Here is a 23,411-nt window from a genome sequence, read left to right on the forward strand (position 1 = left end):
ATACGATGAAACCTTGACAAAGCATATACGTTCATGTTTGACAAAGCATATACGTTCATGTTTGACAAAGCATATACGTTCATTCCGATGAAGAAATCATGAAATTCAATGAGGTGAGAAAAGAGGTGAGATCTCACTCTTCACCTAAACATTATTTTTCTGATTTACGCTCATTCCGATGAAGAAATCATGACAAAACATTTACGTAAACATTTATTTCCTGTGTTGTTGTCAAAATGTCATGTTGTCACACTTTTTCAGAGAAGTTCATTAACCTGGTAGCACATGGTAACATGGTAGCACCTTCAGTTCTTCAAAAATAATTCATAAATGCCTTCCTCCTGTGTTGTTGTCTAAATGTCATGTTGTCTCATTTTTTCAGAGAAGTTCATTAACCTGGTAGCACATGGTAACATGGTGACACCTTCAGTTCTTCAAAAATAATTAATTATTGAATAACCTGAAAACATTTACGTAAACATTATTTTTGGTTCATTTACACTCATTACGATGAAGTTTTGACACGAAGTGAAGAATTGCACTTCGTCAAAAAAGTGAAGGTTCCCGACGGTTTCAAACCGCCATACTTTACATTTTGTACAAAAATATTGTGAGTAAATGAACTCATTATTTTTGCATCATGACAAAACATTTACGTTCATGTTTGACAAAACATATACGTTCATGTTTGACAAAGCATATACGTTCATGTTTGACAAAGCATATACGATGAAACCTTGACAAAACATTTACGATGAAGTTTATTTCCTGGACTGTTGTCTAAATGTCATGTTGTCAGTAATTTTAAGAGAAGTTAATTAACCTGGTGACATGGTGACGTAGTGACACCTAAAAACCATCTACCCTAAACATTATTTTTGCTGAATTCAACAACAAAATGAACGAGGTCAGGATGTATGCAAATACCTTTGAATTCATTCATAAATGCCTTAGTAAGCTCATAAATGCTTGTTTTTGCATCACATTTTGACGAAGTGAAGATCTTCACTTCGTCAAAAATGTTTTGCATTCTCTACTGTATCTTCGAGTTCTTCTTCATCTAACTTCTCATGAACTTTCTTATCTATGGAGTCCATAATATCTTTGACATAAAATGCATACTTTACAGAGCACCATTCAGCAACAAAATGAACGAGGTCAGGATGTATGCAAATACCTTTGAATTCATTCATAAATGCCTTAGTAAGCTCATAAAATGTTTGTTTTGAGGTCGAGCCACTTTTGGCTCCACCGTATTCTTTCAACCAAAACTCAAGAATTTTCCTGTGTGAATTTTGTATAAAAAGCAACCGTCTGAATTCAGGCGATTGCTATATTCTTCACAAAATGCCTTATAATACTCTTCGTTCTACAAAGCAAGCATATCATTGGTTTGAAAACCAACAGATAAAAGAAATTTTAGAAGAATTTCCTCATATGATTGCTTCCCTCGGAAAACCGAGAGAAGAGATTCCGTATGAAAATTCAAGAGGGTAGAAAACATGTTAGAAAAGGTGTTAGATCTAACATTCTAACATAAACATTATTTTTGGGTCATTTACACTCATTACGATGAAATCATGACAAAACATATACGTTCATGTTTGACAAATCATTTACGATGAGGTCATGACAAAACATTTACGATGAAATCATGACAAAACATTTATGTTATACAGTAATGTTAGTCATGAATGTTTGTCCTACGTGTTGGCGTTAGTGTTGAAAAATAATGTTTGTCCTACATGAAGCCGTACAAGCGTTTGAATTTGTTTATGCATAAGATTACTCTCTTGTTTTCTGTATCTATCATACAAACATAAGCAGCACCTGTTTTTGTAAAGTTTATATGAAGTTTTCGATAGTTAAGACCTGTATAATAATAGAATGCGTCCTCATTCTCAACATAGTAGTAGAACTCAAACGAATGCTTACCATAATCTGTTATTTCAACAGCTTCGTCAGATATTTCATCAACGAACTCATAAACTATATCGCCATACTTGCTTTTATTTCTATTGTTTTCAGATTTAGAACACCAACGAAGGTTTGAGATTCTGTTGTCCGTTCTATCATGATTTATATGGTCTATTTCTTTCAAATTGTTTGGATTTTCAATCCACTGTTCTGCAATAATTCTATGCTTTAAATGTGTTTTGTTGTTTAAACTAAGCTCAATATAACCATGATTATTTAAGCATTCACTCTTAATATGTTTGTTTTTCTTTCGACGAATAGTAAAAGGATATGTCGTACAAATCTCATAATCTTCATGATTTCTCAATGTTTCCCATTGAGTTTGTTTCCCCACTAACGTTCTCATTGACGTCCTCAATATCTTCTTCTCACTGAACTCGTCAATATTTTCACTAGCTCCTTCTGTAATGTTTTCATCGGCATTGTCATTGACTTCTTCTGTAATGTTAGATGTTGTTGTTTCGCTCATGTTCTTTCACTAATGTTAAAAGTTATGTTGTACGAATTTTGAACAGAATTTAGAGCAGTTATGAAACAATGAAGTACTTTACGCTATTGAAAGGAACTATGAGAGTGAAGTACATGACAGCAATGACAAAAGGAACTAATATCAAACCTAATGAAATCGCTCACGAGGACATAGAGCTTAACAAGTACTTTGTGGAGTATCTTATAAGTGAAGAGTATGTAAGACCTTACTTCATGTTTGACAGCATGAATGAGGATGTTATTTCATGGTTAAAGAATATAAGCAATGTTTTCGGTAAGTACGTCATAGATGACAAAGGTCTTGTTGTATTTTATGAGACAGCAATACGAACACAGGAACTAATGGATATTATGCACTCAACAGCAAAGAAAGGATTTAGTACTATTGGCATGAATGAACATTGCAGGAATGACATATACAACCTATGCTCACGAAAGCCTTACACAAAAGCAATACAAATGATAGAACATAAGTGTCTAAGGTCAGCAAATGAAATCATTACTGTCAGTGGTTATGAAAGAACTGTTAGCAAAGATGAGTGGAAACAGCTATTCATATTAAGGAAGGACGTTGCTGAATTAGTTAAACCTGTTGCACAAACATTGTTTCAGATAAGACCAGCAATGACTAAGAACCCTTTGACCTTAGTCAATGAGACCATAGAGGTTGAAGATAATGACATGAAAGAACTAGGAATGAATGAGAGAAGTTGTGAAGGATGTTTGAGTCAAAAACATGGTTCTTCAGAGCTGTTAAGAAACTTAGTAAAGAACGACAGAAATATTTTATAGAGAAGTATTGCAAAGGATGTGTAAATGAATTGCTTGAAAATAGAACTTAGAGACACTTTCACACTAAAGGACTTGAGAAGAAATAAGTACATGAGTGAGGACGGTATTGACATAGCTAGTGTTATAAATGACTTAAGAAGATGTGTTGTTGTTATTGACGGAGCACGTATGACATATCTAGTGAAAGATTATGATGGAATACGAGACACAACAACACTTGTGTCAGTAGATAGCAAGGAATTCAATAAGCTCATGAAGAGTATTTATGTAGGACGTATTGAGGAGAAGGATGTGAACGCACTGATGATTTATGAAGCGGGTCAGAACAAGAACTATCTTATGAAGTCAGGCATGAGATTCTTTGACGAAAAGATGACATTTACAGCTATTTCAGAGGATATGAGTATGAGGTACTGAATGAAGTAGATGAAAGCGTTATTGAAGGATATTTGAAACATGTTCACGATGTCATATGTAATGAGGATGAAGAGCTTTATGAGTATGTTTTGAACTGGTTCGCCTACATCGTTCAAAATCCTTGTGGAAAGACTGGAACAGTACTTTTGTTAATAGGAAAGCAAGGAACTGGTAAGAATGTACTTAGTAATGTTCTATGCGAGCTCATTAGCAAGTACGCCAACAATAATATAACGGCAATAGAGAATGTGGTTGGTAGATTCAATGCTGCTATTGAGAACATGAAGCTCATCGTATGCAATGAACTAAGCTCATGCGATACGTCTAAGGTCATGAACCACGACGCACTAAAGTCAATAGTAACAGAGACTCAGTTGGACTTAAATCAGAAGTGTCAGCCAGTAAGAAAGATAGAGAATGTTTGTAATATCATCATGATATCTAACAACTTCAACCCAGTAAAGATTGACAAAGACGACAGAAGATTTGTTGTCATTGACGTAAGCAGCAGATACAAAGGAAATTACGAATATTTCTCAAATCTCATTGAAAGCTTTAATGAAGAGTTTTATTCAAACTTACTGACGTACTTCATGAAGAAAGATTTAAGTGAATTTGATGTAAGGAAGATACCATTCACAGGGCTAAACAAGAACTCATCGAAATGAACAAAACACCTTACCAAATGTTTACGAGGAGTTCTATGAAAAGTTTGTATCCGATGGAATTGTACAGAGTGCTACAGAAGATATAAAGAATTTGCGAAGGAGAATGAATTCTTTGCATGTAGTTCAAATGTATTTGGGGCAAGATGAGAGAATTTGTGAAGAGAAGTAGAAAGCGAGACGGTTCTGCAAGAAGTTATATTTTACGAAGCAAGTATGTTATTAGAAGGTCGTGGAAAGAAAGAAACAGTGAATTATGAGGAAGTGCTTGAAAAATTCATGGAGTACATGGGAAGCAATATAACATACAACAAAGACATATACAGTGAGTTTAAGTACTACTGTGAACAGCATGAGATTGAAGTAATGAGTAAAGGAGACTTTGAAACGCTTATGAAAGACAGTAAGGAGGTCGTTCATGAATGCAATGATGAAATAGTTCATGAGAACAGTGAGGAGGTCATACATGAATGCAATGATGAAATAGTTCATGAGAACAGTGAGGAGGTCATACATGAATGCAATGATGAAATAGTTCATGAGAACAGTGAGGAGGTCATACATGAATGCAATGATGAAATAGTTCATGAGAACAGTGAGGAGGTCATACATGAATGCAATGATGAAATAGTTCATGAGAACAGTGAGGAGGTCATACATGAATGCAATAATGAAATAGTTCATGAGAACAGTGTGGAGGTCATACATGAATGCAATGATGAAATAGTTCATGATGTCGTTCGTGAAGAAGCCATTGCAACAAAGAATGAGATAAAGGATTTCATAGAACTTAACAAGGAGGAGTTTAAAGAAGGCTATGAAGTGAAAAGATGTGAAGAAGATTTCTTGGCGTATTTGAAGAAAAAGAGACTAAAGCCAATGGCTCAAAATAAGTTTCAATCGATGTTTGAAAAGAAACGTTTGAGCTATGGTGGTGTAAGAAGCACATATTACTTTGTTAAGAAGTGAGGACATTTATTTTTGTCGTTAGTGTTGGAGTTTTGTATTTGTTGTTAGTGAGAGAATAAATTAAATCATGAACTTTGCCATGGTCTCTGTTCCCTAGTAGTTTTCATTAAGTTCTGGAAATAATGAAAGTCATAAACTTTGCCATGGTCTCTGTCCCTAGTAGTTTTCATTATCTCACAGACGTTAATGAAAGTCATACTTTCTATCAGATGAAGCATGCAGATGAACATAATGAAAGTTAGTGAGTTTGCCACGAGTTATGAATAAAAATTGGCATATTAGATGAGATAGCTGATGAACAGATGAAGATAAATTAAATCTTGGACTTTGCCACACTCTGTCCCTAGTTCCTCAAATTCTTGACAACGTTGCTTAGAAATTTTGGTTCAAAACCTCATCTGATTTTAATCTGTTATGCTACCTGTTAGTTAAGTTCGCGAGATTATAAATGTCATGGAGTTATATAAAAAGGAGGACAGCTAGGGACACTGGAAGTACTTGTAAGGCTATCTGTTAAGATTGCATGAAACTAAAAAAGTCATGAAATCCATTATCGCTGTGCTAGCTTCACCTTTGATTGAAATGACAAATAAAGTCACTGAAGCAATGAAACAAAAGTTTTTGGTAGAATACATTAAATCAGGAACTATTCCAGAAGGTTTTTACATTCAATACTATGAAGGATGGTAGAGGTTCAGTTTAGAAAGATAAAGCAACCATTAGATAAAGAAGGAATTTTGAGAAAGATTAAACTTCAGAGTGAGACAACATTGCTAAACTTAGGAGAAGCTAGAAGAGTTGGAGAAAGGAGAGAGTTATAAAGCAATGAATTCAACAGGGAAAAAACAGGTGAAAAAAGAGGTGAGATCTCACCATTTCACCTAAATTTATTTTTGTGCTATGTTTTCATACGTGTGAGGGTGGTGATATCATTAATTTTTAAATAAATGTGGGAACAAAAATATAACATTTTCTACTCAGCAGGATGAGACCTTACTGACTATGTATTCGTTTAATGCTTGATGAAAACAATGGTACATATATCGTATGGGTATACACAACGTCTGTTTCCATCGTCGTCGTATATGTAGAGCTCAAATCCAGTCCAACCTTCTTTTGTACAATATGTAGCTTTTTTAAGTATGCATTTATGTAGATAAGGCAATTTTCTTCATCGCTCCAGAAATAATTTTGTTCTTTGTTGAAATAGTTTTCGTTCCTCTGCGACCATAAGGAATGTATGCAATGAACTTTGCGTCATTAAGGGATTGTAATATATTCAGGGTTTCTTTCATCGTCAATGGGTCTGTCTTTGTTAAAATGCATGTTTCTCAGTTTTACTTGAGTTTTGAATAGTTCACGGAAACGTTCTGGGAAAGAGTCATAGTAAATATAGTCGGACATGTCTTTGTAATGAAATAAAAAAGTTGGAAAATAAATAAAATAAGGTTATTTTTTATTTAGTGAGGATGGTAGTGAAGTCGTTAGTGAAGTCGTTAGTGAAGTCGTTAGTGAAGTCGTTAGTGAAGTCGTTAGTGAAGTCGTTAGTGAAGTCGTTAGTGAAGTCGTTAGTGAAGTCGTTAGTGAAGTCGTTTATGTGTCAGATGGTTTTGTAAATATTTAAGGTTAAGTTGGGTAAGGTGGAACGCAGTGCCGCCGTACCCAACTTAGCCATACTAACTTACGTCGAATGTAACGTTGAAGAAATTCAATGAGTTCGCTATCTGGAACTTTAACGACAGATGCTTGAACTTTACTCATGAATGTTTTCGCTGTTGAATCCATAGAGTCTGAAGTTGCTGATATAATGATTTGGTCATAGTAAGAGTCGTTTCCTAAACGCTCTGTTATGAGTATATGACGAATGAGGTTAAATGTCTTACCTGAACACATCTTTCCACAAAAGAAATACACACCATTTGAACAGAATTCATAATCTTTGCTGAAAGGAAGAATAAGAGAAGAGTTAAGTTTGTCTGTAGTTTCATTCATGTCTTCATCTACATCATGTATTAAATGCTTCATTTTATCTCCATTAAAAATGCAAGTCAGAAATATTCAGAACATAGCACCGAGTCTAACTGACAAGAGTATAAAGATATACTATGAACACGTTATGATGAAACCTACCAAAATTCAAGAAAGTCAGTATACTTATGAATATCCAAGACACTGGGTAGAGTATGTAGGAGGTGAGAAAGCTATTGAAATCAGACAGGTTCGAAGTATTCCAGCAGGAAGAACAATATTATTGAAGAACTTTAATGTTTTGAGATATAATGATGAAACAAAGAAGCAAGATAGTTTCCCTGTTGCTGTGTATGTGAACTTAGATACAGGAGATGACATGAAAGTTTTTAACACAAAGCTTCAAACGGTATTGAAAGAACAACTTATAGCAGAAGGACACCCATTACCTTCAGAAGTTACCATAGCATATAATTTTGAAACAAACTCAATAGATTTTAAAGTCATCTCTGCAAAGAAGTCAGGATTTACATTTAATGAAGCAGATGTATATTCAAATGAAAACTTCAAAGCTATTGCATGGTTAGATAATGACGATTGCTTTAAGAAAATATTTAAATTCAGTGACTCAAAGATGTCAATAGATGACCTTCGTGGAATGTTACCATCGAGAACTTTTATGAGATAATATTGAAGAGAGATGATTTTAATATGGTGTAAATGGTAGCTTGGGCAGCTTTAGGCGCAATGGGAACAAAAGCATTAGCATTTGGAGCAAAAGCACTTGGAGCTTATGACGCAGTAAATAAAATGAGTGGAGGAAGGGTTTCAAAGACATTAGATGCAAATAAAGGAAAGATTGGAGGCTGGGTTGCAAAGAAGTTAAGATTAAATAAAATAGGGCTCATAAATAAAGCATCCAATTTGGTTGCGACTGAGTCAGAAAATGCTTTAGGAAAGGACGATGAGTTTGCAAAACACGCAAAAGACTTTAATGACCAGATGAAAGGTGAAACAATGCATTTAAATAGAGTCGATGGAACTAAAGAAAATGTTTCTTCTCCACCAGCGGTTTATCCATACGGACCTTATGGAATGTATGGAAACCCTTACGAAAGACCATTTGACCCATTGACTGGTGGAAGTAATTGGTATCATTACGGACGAAGAAGAAAGACAGTCAAGTTGGAGACAGATGTTAAGAAAGCAACTAAAAAGAAATCAAGGAAGAGAGTTATAAAGCAATGAATTCAACAGGGTGAAAAAAGAGGTGAAAAAAGAGGTGAGATCTCACCACTTCACCTAAATTTATTTTTGTGCTATGTTTTCATACGCGTGAGGGTGGTGATATCATTAATTTTTAAGTTTATTTTTTATATAAATGACAGAACAAAAATATAACATTTCTACTCAACAGGAATGAGACCCTTACTGACTATGTATTCGTTTAATGCTTGATGAAAACAATGGTACATATTATCGTATGGGTATACACAACGTCTGTTTCCATCGTCGTCGTATATGTAGAGCTCAAATCCAGTCCAACCTTCTTTTGTACAATATGTAGCTTTATTTAAGTATGCATTTATGTAGATAAGGCAATTTTCTTCATCGCTCCAGAAATAATTTTTGTTCTTTGTTGAAATAGTTTTCGTTCCTCTGCGACCATAAGGAATGTATGCAATGAACTTTGCGTCATAAGGGATTGTAATATATTCAGGGTTTCTTTCATCGTCAATGGGTCTGTCTTTGTTAAAATGCATGTTTCTCAGTTTTACTTGAGTTTTGAATAGTTCACGGAAACGTTCTGGGAAAGAGTCATAGTAAATATAGTCGGACATGTCTTTGTAATGAAATAAAAAAGTTGGAAAATAAATAAAATAAGGTTATTTTTTATTTAGTGAGGATGGTAGTGAAGTCGTTAGTGAAGTCGTTAGTGAAGTCGTTAGTGAAGTCGTTAGTGATTGGCGGCTTTGTAAATATTTAAGGTTAAGTTGGTGTTATGGTTGTGTTGTAAAATATACGTTAACGGTTTTGTAAAGTGTCAGATTGACATATCTTCGGTAAGATGGCGCGCAGTGCCACAGTACTGAAGATAGTCATACTAACTTGGTTGAGTTGCTGACCTTGTTAATTCAGGGCTAACATTAACTTTAACATTTTGAATAATTCGTGATTTATCATCATTTACGTTATAACCAACCGTAATCTCTGCTTTTGCGTTAGTGTTCTTTTGACTAGTGAAACGTCTTCTCATTTATATTCGAATAAAAAAAATATTTAAACTTTTATTTTGCTGGAAGTTTTGAATCTATTATTCCCTGTATTTGTTCTTGAAGTTGATTTTTAGCTGGTTCATTGTAATTAATAGACCGAATATATTCATTAATTGCATTCTTATAATCATCTGATTTCTCAAATTTTCTTTTATCTGATTCCTTAACTAAATCATAAGTTAAACCTCGTTGCTGATATAATGGTTTCTTAATTAAATCTTTGAATGCTTGAGATAAAGCACCTGATGCAATTCTTGCTACTATAATTGGTTGGAATTGATGTTTAAGTTCATCTTTAACATTTGCGAAAACTGGATCGAATAAAGCAACTTTAAAGAATTTCTTAGCTGAAATTTCAGGTCTAATATTTGCATATTGACCATCAAACTGGTTAGAATATCGTGGTAATCCATCCGGTCGTTCTTCAATAGCATTTAATTCTTCATTGAAATAAGAATATGGATTATAACGGTATGAATTAATTGGACCATTTTCACCTTCTCCAATGTATTGTTTAACAGCTTTTCCATTTTCATCAAATTGCATAGGATAACGTTCATTATATGCTTTACGTTTAGGATAATCAGTTATAGTTAATTTATAACCATTTATGACTTTAATATTACCTTGACCATCAGTAACGAAAACTTCATTTATACCATCAGGTTTTCCATTTGGACCCGTAATGTCTGCTTCGTGTGCTTCCCAATTTGGACCTTGACGTTTGGTATATGCTTGAGCTTCTGGTAATGTTAAAACGTTTCTCATTTGTTTAACATCTTTTTGAAGACCAGCAACAATATAAACTAATTCTTTCATTCTATCAGGAACTTTCATAGTTCTATTATATGCACCCTTTTTGTTTGTTCCTTGTTTTAATGGAACCTGTAGAAGATTTGCTATTTCTGTCATGTTTAATTATAAATAAAAAATAAAAATTAATTATAAAAAGTTAATCAAATTTAACACTTCCTTTATTTAAATCAACTATTATTTTTCCATGTTCACCTAATTGCTGATATTGTGTGTAAAGTTCATTAATGCTCATTGGTAAATTCACTTGATAAAGCATAACGTTCAACTGTTGACGACTAAACCCACTGAAAATGAAAAGGGTTGATAGATTTGATTTAATGTTTGTGCTTAATGCTTTGAAGTATTGAACAGCCATGAAGAATGAACACTGAATGTGTCGACATTGAGTTAATAACTGATTAAAATATGATTTCTCATTTGTTATTAGTTTTGATTTCACCGCATCATCTAGAAAAATGAGTGAATGCAAAAATTCTCTATCAAAATTTGAAATAGAAAGTGTTTCAAATAATTCATCCCGTTGTTTATCAATAATTTTATCCTCTAATCCTTGCTTCTTGATTGTATTATATAATTCTTTATACATTAAAAAGTTTTTTAAATAATCTTCTGCTTCTTCTTGTGATAAATAAATAATTGGAGTTTTGTATGGCATTCCAAACGGGAACCGCGGTTGGTTACCATGGATTTCCGTCACCGGTCACATTTTAAAGATTTTTAAAGCCTTATAAAAATATGCTTTGTAAATCATTTTTTGTAAATCGGCAAAAATTTGGTAATTTTCTTCAACTAATAAATCTGCGAATAGCATTTATAATACAAGAACAATCTTTTAAAATGCGTTTGATTCATTTTTGTATAATTTTATATAGGCACATATATTCTTCCGGGACTTTCCGTGATTTTACCGTAAAATCATTAGTTTACACCAATTTTTCCGTATTTTGAATAGTTTACTGCACTTTTTCCGTAAAATTGAGTTACGGGAATCCGCAAAATTTCCGGACCTCATTTTTCATAGAATATAATAATAATATTTGATAAAAAGATATATTATTTATATTTTTGATTTTTGAATTACGGAAAAAGTGAATTGTTAACTTGATTTTTTTATATGGTTAATTTTTCAAATGATATTATGAAGATCTAAAATATTAAAAGTAAAAAATTGAATTACGGAAAAAGTGAGGTCAAAAGTGAAATAAATTTGCAGAACAATTTTCATTGAAATAAGACATTGAGTATCACACTTTAGTGAATCAACATCTATAAGAATGAAGTGTTTTGAAGCTGAAATAATATTGAATAGAAATTAATTTTTTCTGAAATTTTGAATGAAATTATGGGAAATAAAAAAATTACTAAATATTGTATTCATACAAATATATTATTTTAAAGGAAAAATAGATGCTGATAGAAACGATGAAAAATTTTGAAAACTTTACAATTAATTTATGTTCGTTAACCACAGAGCTTGCAATCCAAAGCTCACGTTAGACTACAAGAGTCATGAAGTCTCATACTAAGGGATATCCAACATATATTTTAATAATCTAATGTTTGTGACAAATATTCAACATAAAATTAAGTTTTCGTTTCGTTACAAGGCATTCATACTTTGGAGATATCATATTTAATGTACAGAAAAGTTAATATTAAACAATACATGCTAAAGAATTAATAAATAAGATAATAAAATAAATTTATACGTAATTACTTTCATTTAATATGCTTTATGCTGTATAATATTGATTAAGAGGCATTAAAAGGTTCCATAGTCTGCTTTTATAGGCAAGATTTTTGATAAAAATTTAAAATTTTGAAAAATGATGAGAAAAGGAAAAAAAAAGGTAAATGAGAGCAAGAGGAGGGAAAAAAAAGAAAAAGAAAAGAAAGGGAAGGGAAAAATAAAAGAAAGAAGGACATATAAAAATTTAGATGCGCATTCTTAATGCCGAGGCGGCTTGCCGCCGAGGCGCGATTTTTTTAGGCCTCTACGGTAACCCGGCAATGTTTTTTTAAATCTTGTACAGCCCTAGAATTTTGATTAAATGCTTTAAAGATTCAAATGTATCATCTGAAGGTGAACCTGAACGGTTGATATAAATTAACACGTGTGAATAGGGTGAAGTGTTAGCAATAATGATAATTTGTTTTAATATCGTTAATGTTTTACCTTTATTTTGTTTACCAATTGCTGCAGTGATTGAATTTAAGTAACATTCAGAATATAGAATTTTCATTAATTTTTCCTTAGATAGAGCATTTCTATTATCACTCAATGCTTCATTAATCATATCATCTACGTATGTATTATATACTCCTGCTAATTCTTCATAGGGAGTGTATGAATTTAAATCCATTTAATCAAAAATAAATTTATAATTTTAAACATTTCTATTCATCAATATTTCATCATATGAACTTCTATACTGTGGTGGTGTACCTGTTGGATGATATTTCAAACCTTCATCCGGTGTCCATGTCCAATATGTAGTCCTAGTAAACCAAACCTGAGGAGGATTTGTCACCTTTGAACAGTAAGTGTCATTTTCACCCTGAATGATTGGATAAGCTTTCACTTGTACTGTAACTTGTGAGTTGAAAGTTTCTAATCCATCAACATTATGAAGAGCGTATGAGAAATCTGAGCTGATACCTTCAGGAGTGATGCAACCTCCATTTAGTGAACGAACGTCAATATGTTGAGCTGGAATCATGAATGGATCTTCCTTACTGAATAAACGTGGTAGTGCTTTAACTGATTCTTCAATTAAACCGTATCCTGGTGTAATGCATTTATCCTCTAAAACTTCCATCTTTGTGCATGAAATAATAACGTCATCAACTGTTGCGTCAGCAGATGTAGCGGCTAAGCTTGTAATTAATTTGGTAGGAAGTCCGATTTGTTGGAATTTGCGATCATATTTATAAACATGATTCATAATCTTTTCATAATTTTCATCAGTTATCTTTTCATAAACGTAATTTTGTAAATCAGCAACTCTTAACGGGTCAACCTGACAAAATACTAAAGTATCCCTGAAAACATAATATTTAAGAATGATATCACCAAATGATTTAGGATAATCATCGAACGCCTGAAATGCTAACAAATCATTTACCGGAATAATCATATCAAAAGTGACATCAACTTCTTCATTTGCTTTCTTGAAAACTTCTGAAGGGTCAATATATTTACCACATACTGAGTTATCATATTTTTGAACATTATTATATAACGAATGAACAAACTTTTTAACTTTCCTTTCTGATTTTGGTTTATATGTTGCAAATGCGAAAGATTCACGGGCGCAATCCATCTGAAGATAACCGGCATCACCTCTTTCGGTTTCTACTTCTAATTGTTTAAAGCTTTGATTTGATGATTTGTAACCAACGAATAAACGCATGCATTTAAAAGCGGCATCGCATGTGAAAGCTTTATTTGAAACTAGAGTTGCTTTAACTTTGCGTTTAATATATGTGTCACCTAATTGGTTCACATCATGAGCCGGATTTGTAATTCTTAAATGAGTTTGTTTATCATCAAAATATGGAGCATCAGAGTCATAGCATGAACTTTCAAGTTCTCTATAATATCTTCTACCGTCATTCTTTGCGAATATTTCATTTATCTTTTCGAATGAATGAAACACATTTCCATTAATCGGTTTAGTGTTTGGCACCAAATAGTTAGTCGTCATTTATTAATAAATAAAAAATCAAAATTAAAAGATGAAAATGAATTTTTAATTTAATGAAATAATCAACTATGGCTGCAGGTATATTTAAGAAACTGTGGGATAGAGTAAAAAAGAGGAGCGAGTAAAGTTTGGGAAACATTGAAGAAGGGGGCAAATTGGATATTTAAGAATAAAGAAGCAATTAGTGACGTTGCTGAATCAATAACACCAAAAGCTGCCCCAATAAGAGAAGTTTTAAATAAAGGAGAAAAAGTTTATCAAAGACTTCAACCGATACTAAGATAAAAATAATTTTAAGCCGCTAAGCGGCGAGATGATCCATAAGATCTCATATTTATTTTTCCACTATCTACCTCCTATTTTATTAAGTATTCCTTCAGCAATTCCACCAACTGCGTTACCTGCTTGTGCTCCCATCGCCGGATTACCTGCTTTAGTACCTAATACTCCACCTATGATAGTTCCTGCCGTTTTCGCTACTGGTGCCAAAAAGTTTGCAACGGGTTTAATAATCTTTTTATGAACCCAACCCGCAGCTTTCTTAATTCCATCCCATAATTTTTTAAAGAATCCTGCCGCCATTTCTGATTTAATATTAATTAAAAAATATATTTCATCACTTATATTCTAATTTTTATTTAATGATAAATGAAACCGATTTTAAAAATAAATGAAACAGAGGAGGAAGAAATAAATGAAAGTGAAAATGTTCAACAAAAAATAAACGTTGTTAAACCAATTACTGAAATAAAAATTTTTTCATCTGTTGAAGAATTTAATGACTATTATGCTAATAATAAAAAAATATTTGAAGAATTGACAACATGTAAATTGAATAAAATGTTTAAAGTTGATGGATTCAAAATTTCAAAAATAAAAGGAGTGGTTAGTTTGAAATCTATTCCTCAATCAAGAATCACCTCATTAATGAAAATTAATGATTTAACAAAAAGAATAGAAGAGATTGAAGAAAGAATGAATCAAATAATTGATTTCATAAATTCAAATAATCATTAGTTTCTTAAAGTTCAATGTTGAACTCATCAAATTCTTCTTCATCATTACCATTACCTTTAGCGAGTTTATTTACTCTTTCAACTTTATCTTTTGATAGTCTTTCGTTTAATTTTTTCTGAAGTTTTTCGTTACCAAGTTCTAAAATTTTACATGGATGATATTTAAACCCGTTAAATTCTTTTTCCTCAGTTTTAATCATTAATCTACAAAGAACTTTAGTGAGGTGGTTTTGTTGTTTAAACCATTTATCCTTAATATTTGTTATAAATTCAATATCCGGAATTAATTCCCAAATTTTTGAATTTTCGATTAATTTACCATCAAATGCAAAAGCAATAGGTTTAATATTAAACTTACCAAATAAACTTTGTACGCAATCATCAAAATAAACGTCTACTTGTTTAACCTGGGTGAGAATTGGTGAAAGTTTATCCATTAATTGATTCACAGTCACGAATTTTGATTCACTCATTTCTTAAAAAAAAAAAAAAGTAGTGGGGCTTCCAGGCGCGTTGCGCCTCTAGCCCCTAAGAAACTAGAGGAGGAATGATACAAAGACCAGATGAAAAAAATAAAAATATTATAATAAAATTAAATTTTTAGTCTTAAATTGTTTTTTTTATTCGGTATATTCTGAATCTTGAATGTCTTGGAAATTTTCTTCTTCTTCGCTCTCTGAGGTGAGGATTTCTTCGACTTCTTCTTCTTCGCTCTCTGAGGTGAGGATTTCTTCGACTTCTTCTTCGCCATTGGGAGCAACAAATCCTGCGATGAAAACTTTGTATATACCTTCTTGAGGAGTCTCTATGATGAAAGTCGTATTGTTGAGGAAATGGAACTCGACATCTTGAACAAATTGGCAACTGCTGTGTGTGAATTTTGCAATTGTGAGAGGCTTTCCTTTATAGCCCTTGGGAAAGCTTGAGATAGTTACTGTTCCTCCATATGGAACTCTGGCAGGAATATCTAAAGCAACAGTTGTTATAACGTGGAAATTGTCTAGAATTGAGGCATAGGTTCAATGCAGTATAGTCGTTTTGACTGGTTGTCTTTTGTGTAGAAATATAAATAGAATGACCTTTCACCATGTTCATTCAATTCTTCCAAATAATTGTATGAATTTGGATATAAACGGACAAATTCAGCAATTTTAACTTCTTGTAAATGCTTCTGCAAGTTCTTTGGAAACAAGTGAATGAACTGGTCAATAGCTTGCAACGCTATGAGATTGGCAGTAACGGGTAAATATGAAGCAAACATGTCAACAAGTACGCCAGGGTCTTTGATTTCGTTTTCAAGAGGCTGAATGGCATCCATGACAGCTTGAAACATCTCGTTATAATCTCGATTGTCTTCTGAACCCCACTGTTCATTTAACTTATCTAACAATTCTAACCTTTTCTTTGCGTATTTTCTACGAACTTTCTCTGAAAGAGGAGTGTCGCTATCTTGTGTGTCTTGAATTTGAGACTTAAATTGTTTGCTAAAGGCGAGATATCGTGTTTGCGACCTAGTGGTCATTGCAGAATGTGTTTCTGTATGTTCGATTGGATGTGTTTCTGTATTTTCGGGTGGTTGTGTTTCTGTATGTTCGATTGGAGTCTGATTGGTATGAACTTCTTCTGAAAATGCTTCTGTTCCGATAGTTGTTGTTGCCTGACCTGTTGGCTGAGCTGTTTCTTTGTGCAAATGCATATTGTCCAACAATTTGTCTTGAATTGTATGAGGAAGTTGCTTTGGTATTATAGGAGGTCGTAAGGGTTTTGAGAATGGTGAGACATAAGTTGTAGGAACTTTAACTGCAGAGGTAGTCGACGAATTGTTTGCGACACTTTTTCTTCCTTCCATTATGAAAAATAAACTGTTTTTTTCGGACTACTCATAGAAAAGTTTAAAATAAACCGTTTTCGTCAACGGTAACCCCCTCTATTTTTTTATTTTATTAATAGTTACCGTTGGCAAACCGTTCCATCTCAAATATTGAATGAACTATAAACGTTTTTTGTTTTCTATATATACTTTTTTGTCCAACGGTAAAACTTTTTACACAACGGTTTTTGAGAGTCGTCGCCGTTGACTTTTTTGTAGAGCACTCAAAATAGTATAACTTTGTCCGGACAAGTAAGGGTCTATCGTCGCTACAGGAAAAGTTACAGGCGTTCCAAGGAAGTATACTTTGAGAAGCCTTTTCCCCTTATAGAATGAGATAGGACGGTTATTTTACAAAACTGACAACACTTTGACCGAGTAGTTTTTTGTGCTGAACAAAAAGTGTCATATAAACATCTGTCAAAAACCGCTTTTTAACTTCACTTAAAATGCCACGTAAGCTACGTAAGAATATACGTAAGAGGAAGGGAGCATTGAAACATCCAATAGTAAAACTGACACCACAACAACAGTTGCAACAACAAATGATGAATGACCCCACTATGTTGCAACAAATGTCAAGCAACCCTATGCTTTTAAACCGAGTTATTGGTGCACAGAGTGGAGGTTTAAGAGCGGCACTTTTAGCGAAAATGGCAGGCTATGGTGGAGCTGCAGACGGAACAGCTTATAACCCTCAAAGTCAAATGAATTTGAGTTCACTCAAAAATCAAATAACAGATGTCAAAAAGTCAAACATAGACATACAGAAACAAATAAGTGAAAACGAAAAGAAACTAGAATATGACAGACACACAAAGAAACTCAATGAGTTAAACGTAGAGAAAAAGAAGAAAGAAGAACAACTGAAAGAACTAAGTACAGAGGAATATGCGAAAAAAGTGTCAGAAAAAGCAGCAGAAGTAGCAAAAATGGAACAAGATGTTATAAATTTGAAAAACCATACTACTCAATATAAAGTACTGAAAGATGAAGAGATAAAACAAAAAGCCCTGAAGACATATATGGATAGCGATGAGTATAAAAAAGAAGTTGAAGCAAATGTAAAGGCAGAAAAACTTTTACAGTTGCAAAACCAAACCGTACAGTATGAAAACTTAGCACAAGAAAGTAAAAATAACGACGCAGCCATGCAAAAGGCAATGAAAAGCGCAGAATATATAAAAGCTAATAATGACTGGTTAGATGCCCAAGCCAACGCTAAAGCAGCCCAACTTATAGGGTCAATAAGGACAAAAATACAAGCGGATGAAGACAGTTCAAATGAAGCTTTAATGAATGCTGACTTTAAGAACGCCTTCGAAGCTCTTCATAGTAAGGTGAAACTAGTGAACGACTTCTCATCTGGAAAGAAACTGAAGTCTGAAGGTTTCGACAAAGAGTTAAGAGAAGTAGCACAAAATATGACGAAAATAACAGATGCAGCAACGAGACAGGCAGTTCAAAGTGCCTATGACGCCGTTAGAGCAACTGTTGTGGAAAGTCAAGAAAAAGAGTTACAACAGACCAAAACAGACCTAGTAAATGCTTTCTTAAAACGAAAAGTCAGGTAGGACATTATGCTGCAGATGGAACATATGTGCCAGCTGGTGGAACTTATATACTACACCAACCACCAAACTCCAAGAGAAGCACCTGCACCAGGACTACCTAAAACATTTACATCGTCACATGGACACAGACACAGGCATGCACCAAAACCAACACAACAACCAACAGTTCAAAATCCAACACAACAACAGTTCAAAACCAGCACACAACAACCAACAGTTCAAAATCCAGCACAACAACAACACCAGCACAGCAACCAACAGTTCAAAACCCTGCACAACAACAACCACAAACAGAGCAAGGACATAAAAGAAGTAGAGAACAAGGAAACCAAGAATTCTTAAAAATGCTTAAGGAAGATTATGGTTACCCAGATACTCTTGACTTTAGTGACAGATATAAAGAAGCTATTAGAAAGTTCAAGGAAGGAAATACTGACCCGAACCTATTTAGCTTTATGGCTCAGCACCAAATGGGATATAATTTCAAACCTGGAAAATACAAGCTCGCTAAGGGATATGATTTAATAGCATATCATCCAAATGACATGATGAATTTACTCCGAGATATTTGGTGTCAGAGCTAAATGATAATTCAACTCTCTTCATGAAACGCGTAAAAAATAGAGACGGAACGAAAGAAGAAAGGTTATGAATGCGGATGACTTAGATAGGGAACTTGTTAAAAACGGTCTCGGAATATATGAAATGCCAGCAGATGAGGTACAAGAAACTCCACAGGAAGAAGTTCAGATACAACCAGACATGGAAGAAATAGTTCAGCAACAACAGCTAGAAGAGCCTGAAGGAAACGAACAAGTCCTCCTTTGGAAACTAACTTCACAGAACTAGATGAAGATTTGGAACAGCCGAAAAATCTTGACCCTCAACAAGAGTATGAGGGAATATGGAATCTTTCCAAGAGTCTAAGAAAAATTCGGCTGACATAGTAGAAGAATATCGAAAAATGTTTGCCGACATACAAAAGACTCCAACACAGATGAAAATATTCAGCATAGAATGGAAGTACTGAAAGAAAATGTACGCAAATACAACAACCCTTTTTACTTACGACCATAAACGTTCAATCTTTGGCTGAACTCGGTGAAAATAAAAGGTTAAATTTCAACAAAACATATAGAAATGAAACATTGTTTAAAGTTCATTCAGAACCTAACCAATATGGAAACAAACCTACTTTTGTTTCTGCAGACTATGGAACTACAATGAGATGGGGTCATAAAGCTAATCCGGATAGGTGGTTCATAAACTTACAACCACAATTCCAAGAAGTTGTAGACGCAATGGAAGTGAATGGTGAACCAGATATAGCTGGTATTTTCAGCGCGGCTTTAATGCCATTGAAAGATATGAAAGATGCAGATATTTTGGACCAGTATGAAATGAACATGGCTGATGGAAATATAACACCTGACGTTCTAGAACATTTATCTCAAAGAACTACACAGAACCATAGAGATGGTATATTTGGTGAAGAGTTTAGAAAGAAAGTTAGGGAGAAGAAGGAAGAGAACCTATTGTACATGACCTTGCAAACGAAAGTTTACAAAATGTCATAAAAACTTACTTTGCAGACAATGAACCGAGAAGGGATGAATATTTAAGAAAACTCAAATGGACAGTACCAAATGAAATGTTAGTATTGAAAAACATGTTCCTTGACAAAATAAAACCAACTACAGAAATAAATGACGCAAGACTGAAAATTGGGTAAAAGCTTTCCCATTCACAAAAGATATTATTGGTAACATGGAAAGAAAACCAGAATGGCTACAAAAACATATATTTGGAAACGAGCTTATTCCATATGGACAAGCTCTGTTTGAAGAGCTTGAACCGGAAACTCAGGAAAGAGTCATGCAAACAATACGCGAAGACTCAAATACAAACTATGACAAAATCTTTCTAGGATATAGGTTACCTGAGATGGGCGACCAGAGCCCAAAGGCAAAAAGGACATGGGAAATTTACAACATACTAGGTGAACATGAGGCAAAGATGCAACAACTTGAAGCAGAGGGCAAGTTACCAAAAGCGACACCAAAGAAGAAGAGAAGAGTAGAACAAAGTGAAAGTAGTGAAGAAGTAACTTCATCTAGTGAAAGTAGTGGCAATGAAGGAAAAAGAAGAGTTAAAAACTCAGCCAGGAAGAAAGTAAAGCTTGGTCCACGTGGGTTCTATTATGACATAAATCCAACTATTCTATATTTTTACCCATATGAAATGTACGCCGCTCAGAATATAACGCCAACAGTTTTGGATGCCATGAACGGAAATGTTTCCGAATGGTATAACGAATGCGACAATGCCATTAGAAGGTCAGAAATAGTTCCTGGAACTTACGAATATACAACTGCTGTTTCTTATGGAAACGTAGGTGAGTTTGGAGAAGGTTCTTCAACAACAGTAGATATTGCTTGCGACAGGTTTCATATTATTTCTATTGACAACTCATTCTTATACGTGGAACAAGACATTGAAATAAAACCTTCTGCCAAGTTGTCTGACAAGAAAGGTTGCAATGGAATTTTCTATGTCGGATACCAATATGCTCCAGAAGTTTTCATGGGATATAAGATATATTCTAACTCTGACTTAGTTCAAACAGTAACATGGGCAAACTATGAATGGTTCGCTTTGAGAAACTCAGTACAACCACAAGCTAGAGAACAAACAGACCAGTATGCAACTATTGAGAAAATAAGAAGACTTGACCCTAACGTTCCAGGAGTTTATGTTAACCTTTCTGGTTCAGATGGAACTGCTGCCACTAAAGTAAAACTGAAACTTAGAGTTCCTTTGTCATCTTTCCTCATCTTCAGGTTTTTAAGATACTTGCCAAACTGGGCAGGAAAAATTTCTATCGAACTTACTCCAAGCAAAAATAACTTAGTCATTGCACCAACACAAGACCCATTCACTATTACTGTAACTGGAACTGGTGGAGCCAAGTTCTGTGACTTTTGCAAAGACAAAGTTGACTTAGACTTTGGTTTCTCAAACTTCAACAATGAAGTAAACTATTATTTCAATGCTGCTGGAACTGCTTGGGACCCAGTTAAGTTCACATGCGAAAAATTTGAATGCAAGAGAATAGAAAGCAGACTTGCAGTCTATATGTTGGACCCAGATATTTCAAATGCTTTAGCTGCCAAATATATTGCAGTTCCACTTATGTTCCCTATACACCAAATATCTGTCAAAGACTTTGCAGGTGAAGTTGGAAACCAAAGTGCTGACCCAGGTGCAAGAACAGATATTGCTTTAACAACTGCAATGAAACATGCAGATACTATGTTTGTACTGTTCAGACGAACTATAAATGACTATTCTTGTTTCTACAACCCTGGTATTAAATATCATATAAACATAGATGGCAAATATTATCCAAGAGAAGAATATTCTACAGTTGAGGATATGAGGTCATACAACTTGACATTAGATGCTATGAACTTTAACAACAACTTCACAACAACCATTAACCCTGAAATGCAAAGTTCTATTATGCCATATGTGAAAGTATGGACTCATACAGGAGGTCAAAAAACTCAATATACAAATGGAGACCGTTCAAACTTTTGGCTTGGCATTCCATTTGCTGACTCAGAAGACTTTATGGGTGGTATTTCAACTGTTGGTACTGTACAAATACAATATACTGGTGACAGAGACGGTCCAGATGAATTGAGAGCAAAGAAGTTTACAAAACCAATAGCACTTTTCACGGAAGATGCTCTTTTGAAGATTCGTTCGATGAAACCTGCTGGGGCTCCTCAGATTGGCATAACGACAGCTTCCATCGAGCAGATTTTGGCAGCAGGTCAGTAAGTTGTTCTTGAACTGACTTCTCTCCGTCAAATATTGACAGTACGCCAGTTTTGACATAATATTGTATTATAAACTTACCTTTAGAAATATCTGTAAGTTTTGTTGTTATATTTTTGTCTGCTTCAAGAACTTTCACCATTTCAGTTATACCAACTTTCTTTGCTTTATGAAAATATTTTGGTTCAGCAAAGACTGCTATTCTATAACATTTTCCATTGTTTGTATAAAGAACTATTCTGTCAATGTATTTGTATTGTTTGTGTGTGTAAACTTTGTTCTGCTTCAATTCGAAGAGATATCCGAATACGTCCATCTTTTTATTCTAAGTAAAATGTCATTTCCGAAAAATAGAAGCGTAAGTGTTTCAAAAGGTTTAATGGCGGTGGCAGATGTGAAGTTAAATTCACCAACTCAAACAAACAGTCAAAGTGTTATTGTCAATGTCAAAGACAGAGATGTTGAAGTGGGGAAACCATACGAAGACGAAGATGGTATAACAATTGTTCCTGTAAAAGAACAACCAACATATCCTGAAGTTAGCAGAGACTTAAGTTCTGTTGCAGATATTCGAAACGACTACCAACAACTGAAAGACAAACTTCAAACTCAGGAGAAGATTTGTCAAGCTTTAAGTATAATGTTAAACTTGGTCGAACACAACCCTGTAAAAGTGAACTCATATGTCATTGCACCTCATGAAGTTTTGAAAGAACTATTGAAACTTTTGACAGAGGCAGACGATATAAACATCAAAGAAATAGAACCCGACATTAGTTGCTGTGGTGTTTCATATAATGTCATTGACAAGATATACGTTATGAAAGGAGGTGAAACGTTGAACTTAAAATATAGTTTCCCAGACGTTATAAAAATATTTGACGACCACAACATTTCATTAAAATTTATTTGCTAAGTAAATGGCAGAAGACATAATGGTTTATACTATTACGACTAAAAACCCTGAGTCATATAATTCTATAACAACAAACTTACAAAGTCCTCAAGGACGATATTGTAAACTAACCTTAA

The 23,411-nt window shown here is 33.9% G+C and overlaps 9 protein-coding genes and 2 pseudogenes across 11 annotated transcripts, besides 5 other annotated features; 6 read left to right on the top strand and 5 right to left on the bottom strand.

Moving 5' to 3' along the window:
- Positions 1 to 9,387: part of a mobile genetic element that runs on past the window's edge.
- On the top strand, positions 4,487 to 5,309 carry TVAGG3_0918320 (annotated as a pseudogene). The gene has a single exon. A coding segment is annotated over exon 1 (823 nt).
- On the top strand, positions 7,998 to 8,525 carry TVAGG3_0918330 (protein of unknown function, DUF4107 family; the record flags this gene model as incomplete). The annotated part of the gene is made up of 1 exon (XM_001299749.1): positions 7,998 to 8,525. The coding sequence occupies one exon, from the start codon at positions 7,998 to 8,000 to the stop codon at positions 8,523 to 8,525; it is 528 nt and encodes a 175-aa protein (XP_001299750.1).
- On the bottom strand, positions 8,684 to 9,118 carry TVAGG3_0918340 (uncharacterized protein; the record flags this gene model as incomplete). The annotated part of the gene is made up of 1 exon (XM_001299748.1): positions 8,684 to 9,118. The coding sequence occupies one exon, from the start codon at positions 9,116 to 9,118 to the stop codon at positions 8,684 to 8,686; it is 435 nt and encodes a 144-aa protein (XP_001299749.1).
- A 178-nt stretch (positions 9,388 to 9,565) lies between the features above and the next one.
- On the bottom strand, positions 9,566 to 10,465 carry TVAGG3_0918350 (uncharacterized protein; the record flags this gene model as incomplete). The annotated part of the gene is made up of 1 exon (XM_051252124.1): positions 9,566 to 10,465. One exon carries the CDS (start codon positions 10,463 to 10,465, stop codon positions 9,566 to 9,568), a length of 900 nt encoding a protein of 299 aa, XP_051077698.1.
- Positions 10,466 to 10,505: 40 nt separating this feature from the next.
- Positions 10,506 to 11,016: a mobile genetic element.
- TVAGG3_0918370 (uncharacterized protein) lies at positions 10,506 to 11,024 on the bottom strand (the record flags this gene model as incomplete). The annotated part of the gene is made up of 1 exon (XM_001299747.1): positions 10,506 to 11,024. One exon carries the CDS (start codon positions 11,022 to 11,024, stop codon positions 10,506 to 10,508), a length of 519 nt encoding a protein of 172 aa, XP_001299748.1.
- A 1,190-nt stretch (positions 11,025 to 12,214) lies between these two features.
- Positions 12,215 to 12,410: a mobile genetic element.
- Positions 12,411 to 12,756: 346 nt separating this feature from the next.
- Positions 12,757 to 13,782, bottom strand: TVAGG3_0918400 (uncharacterized protein; the record flags this gene model as incomplete). The annotated part of the gene is made up of 1 exon (XM_051252125.1): positions 12,757 to 13,782. One exon carries the CDS (start codon positions 13,780 to 13,782, stop codon positions 12,757 to 12,759), a length of 1,026 nt encoding a protein of 341 aa, XP_051077699.1.
- Positions 13,783 to 15,255: 1,473 nt separating this feature from the next.
- Positions 15,256 to 15,587: a mobile genetic element.
- A 125-nt stretch (positions 15,588 to 15,712) lies between these two features.
- On the bottom strand, positions 15,713 to 16,941 carry TVAGG3_0918420 (annotated as a pseudogene). The gene has a single exon. A coding segment is annotated over exon 1 (1,229 nt).
- Positions 16,942 to 17,411: 470 nt separating this feature from the next.
- Positions 17,412 to 18,240, top strand: TVAGG3_0918430 (protein of unknown function, DUF4106 family; the record flags this gene model as incomplete). The annotated part of the gene is made up of 1 exon (XM_051252126.1): positions 17,412 to 18,240. A coding segment is annotated over one exon (829 nt), but the record flags the coding sequence as incomplete, so codon positions are not given.
- A 1,462-nt stretch (positions 18,241 to 19,702) lies between these two features.
- Positions 19,703 to 23,411: part of a mobile genetic element that runs on past the window's edge.
- Positions 20,778 to 21,170, top strand: TVAGG3_0918450 (uncharacterized protein; the record flags this gene model as incomplete). The annotated part of the gene is made up of 1 exon (XM_051252127.1): positions 20,778 to 21,170. A coding segment is annotated over one exon (393 nt), but the record flags the coding sequence as incomplete, so codon positions are not given.
- Positions 21,972 to 22,382, top strand: TVAGG3_0918460 (protein of unknown function, DUF4106 family; the record flags this gene model as incomplete). The annotated part of the gene is made up of 1 exon (XM_051252128.1): positions 21,972 to 22,382. The coding sequence occupies one exon, from the start codon at positions 21,972 to 21,974 to the stop codon at positions 22,380 to 22,382; it is 411 nt and encodes a 136-aa protein (XP_051077702.1).
- Positions 22,759 to 23,295, top strand: TVAGG3_0918470 (protein of unknown function, DUF4106 family; the record flags this gene model as incomplete). The annotated part of the gene is made up of 1 exon (XM_051252129.1): positions 22,759 to 23,295. The coding sequence occupies one exon, from the start codon at positions 22,759 to 22,761 to the stop codon at positions 23,293 to 23,295; it is 537 nt and encodes a 178-aa protein (XP_051077703.1).

Source organism: Trichomonas vaginalis, chromosome I (genome assembly GCF_026262505.1).
Source record: "Trichomonas vaginalis G3 chromosome I, whole genome shotgun sequence".
Taxonomy (NCBI): Eukaryota; Parabasalia; order Trichomonadida; family Trichomonadidae; genus Trichomonas; species Trichomonas vaginalis.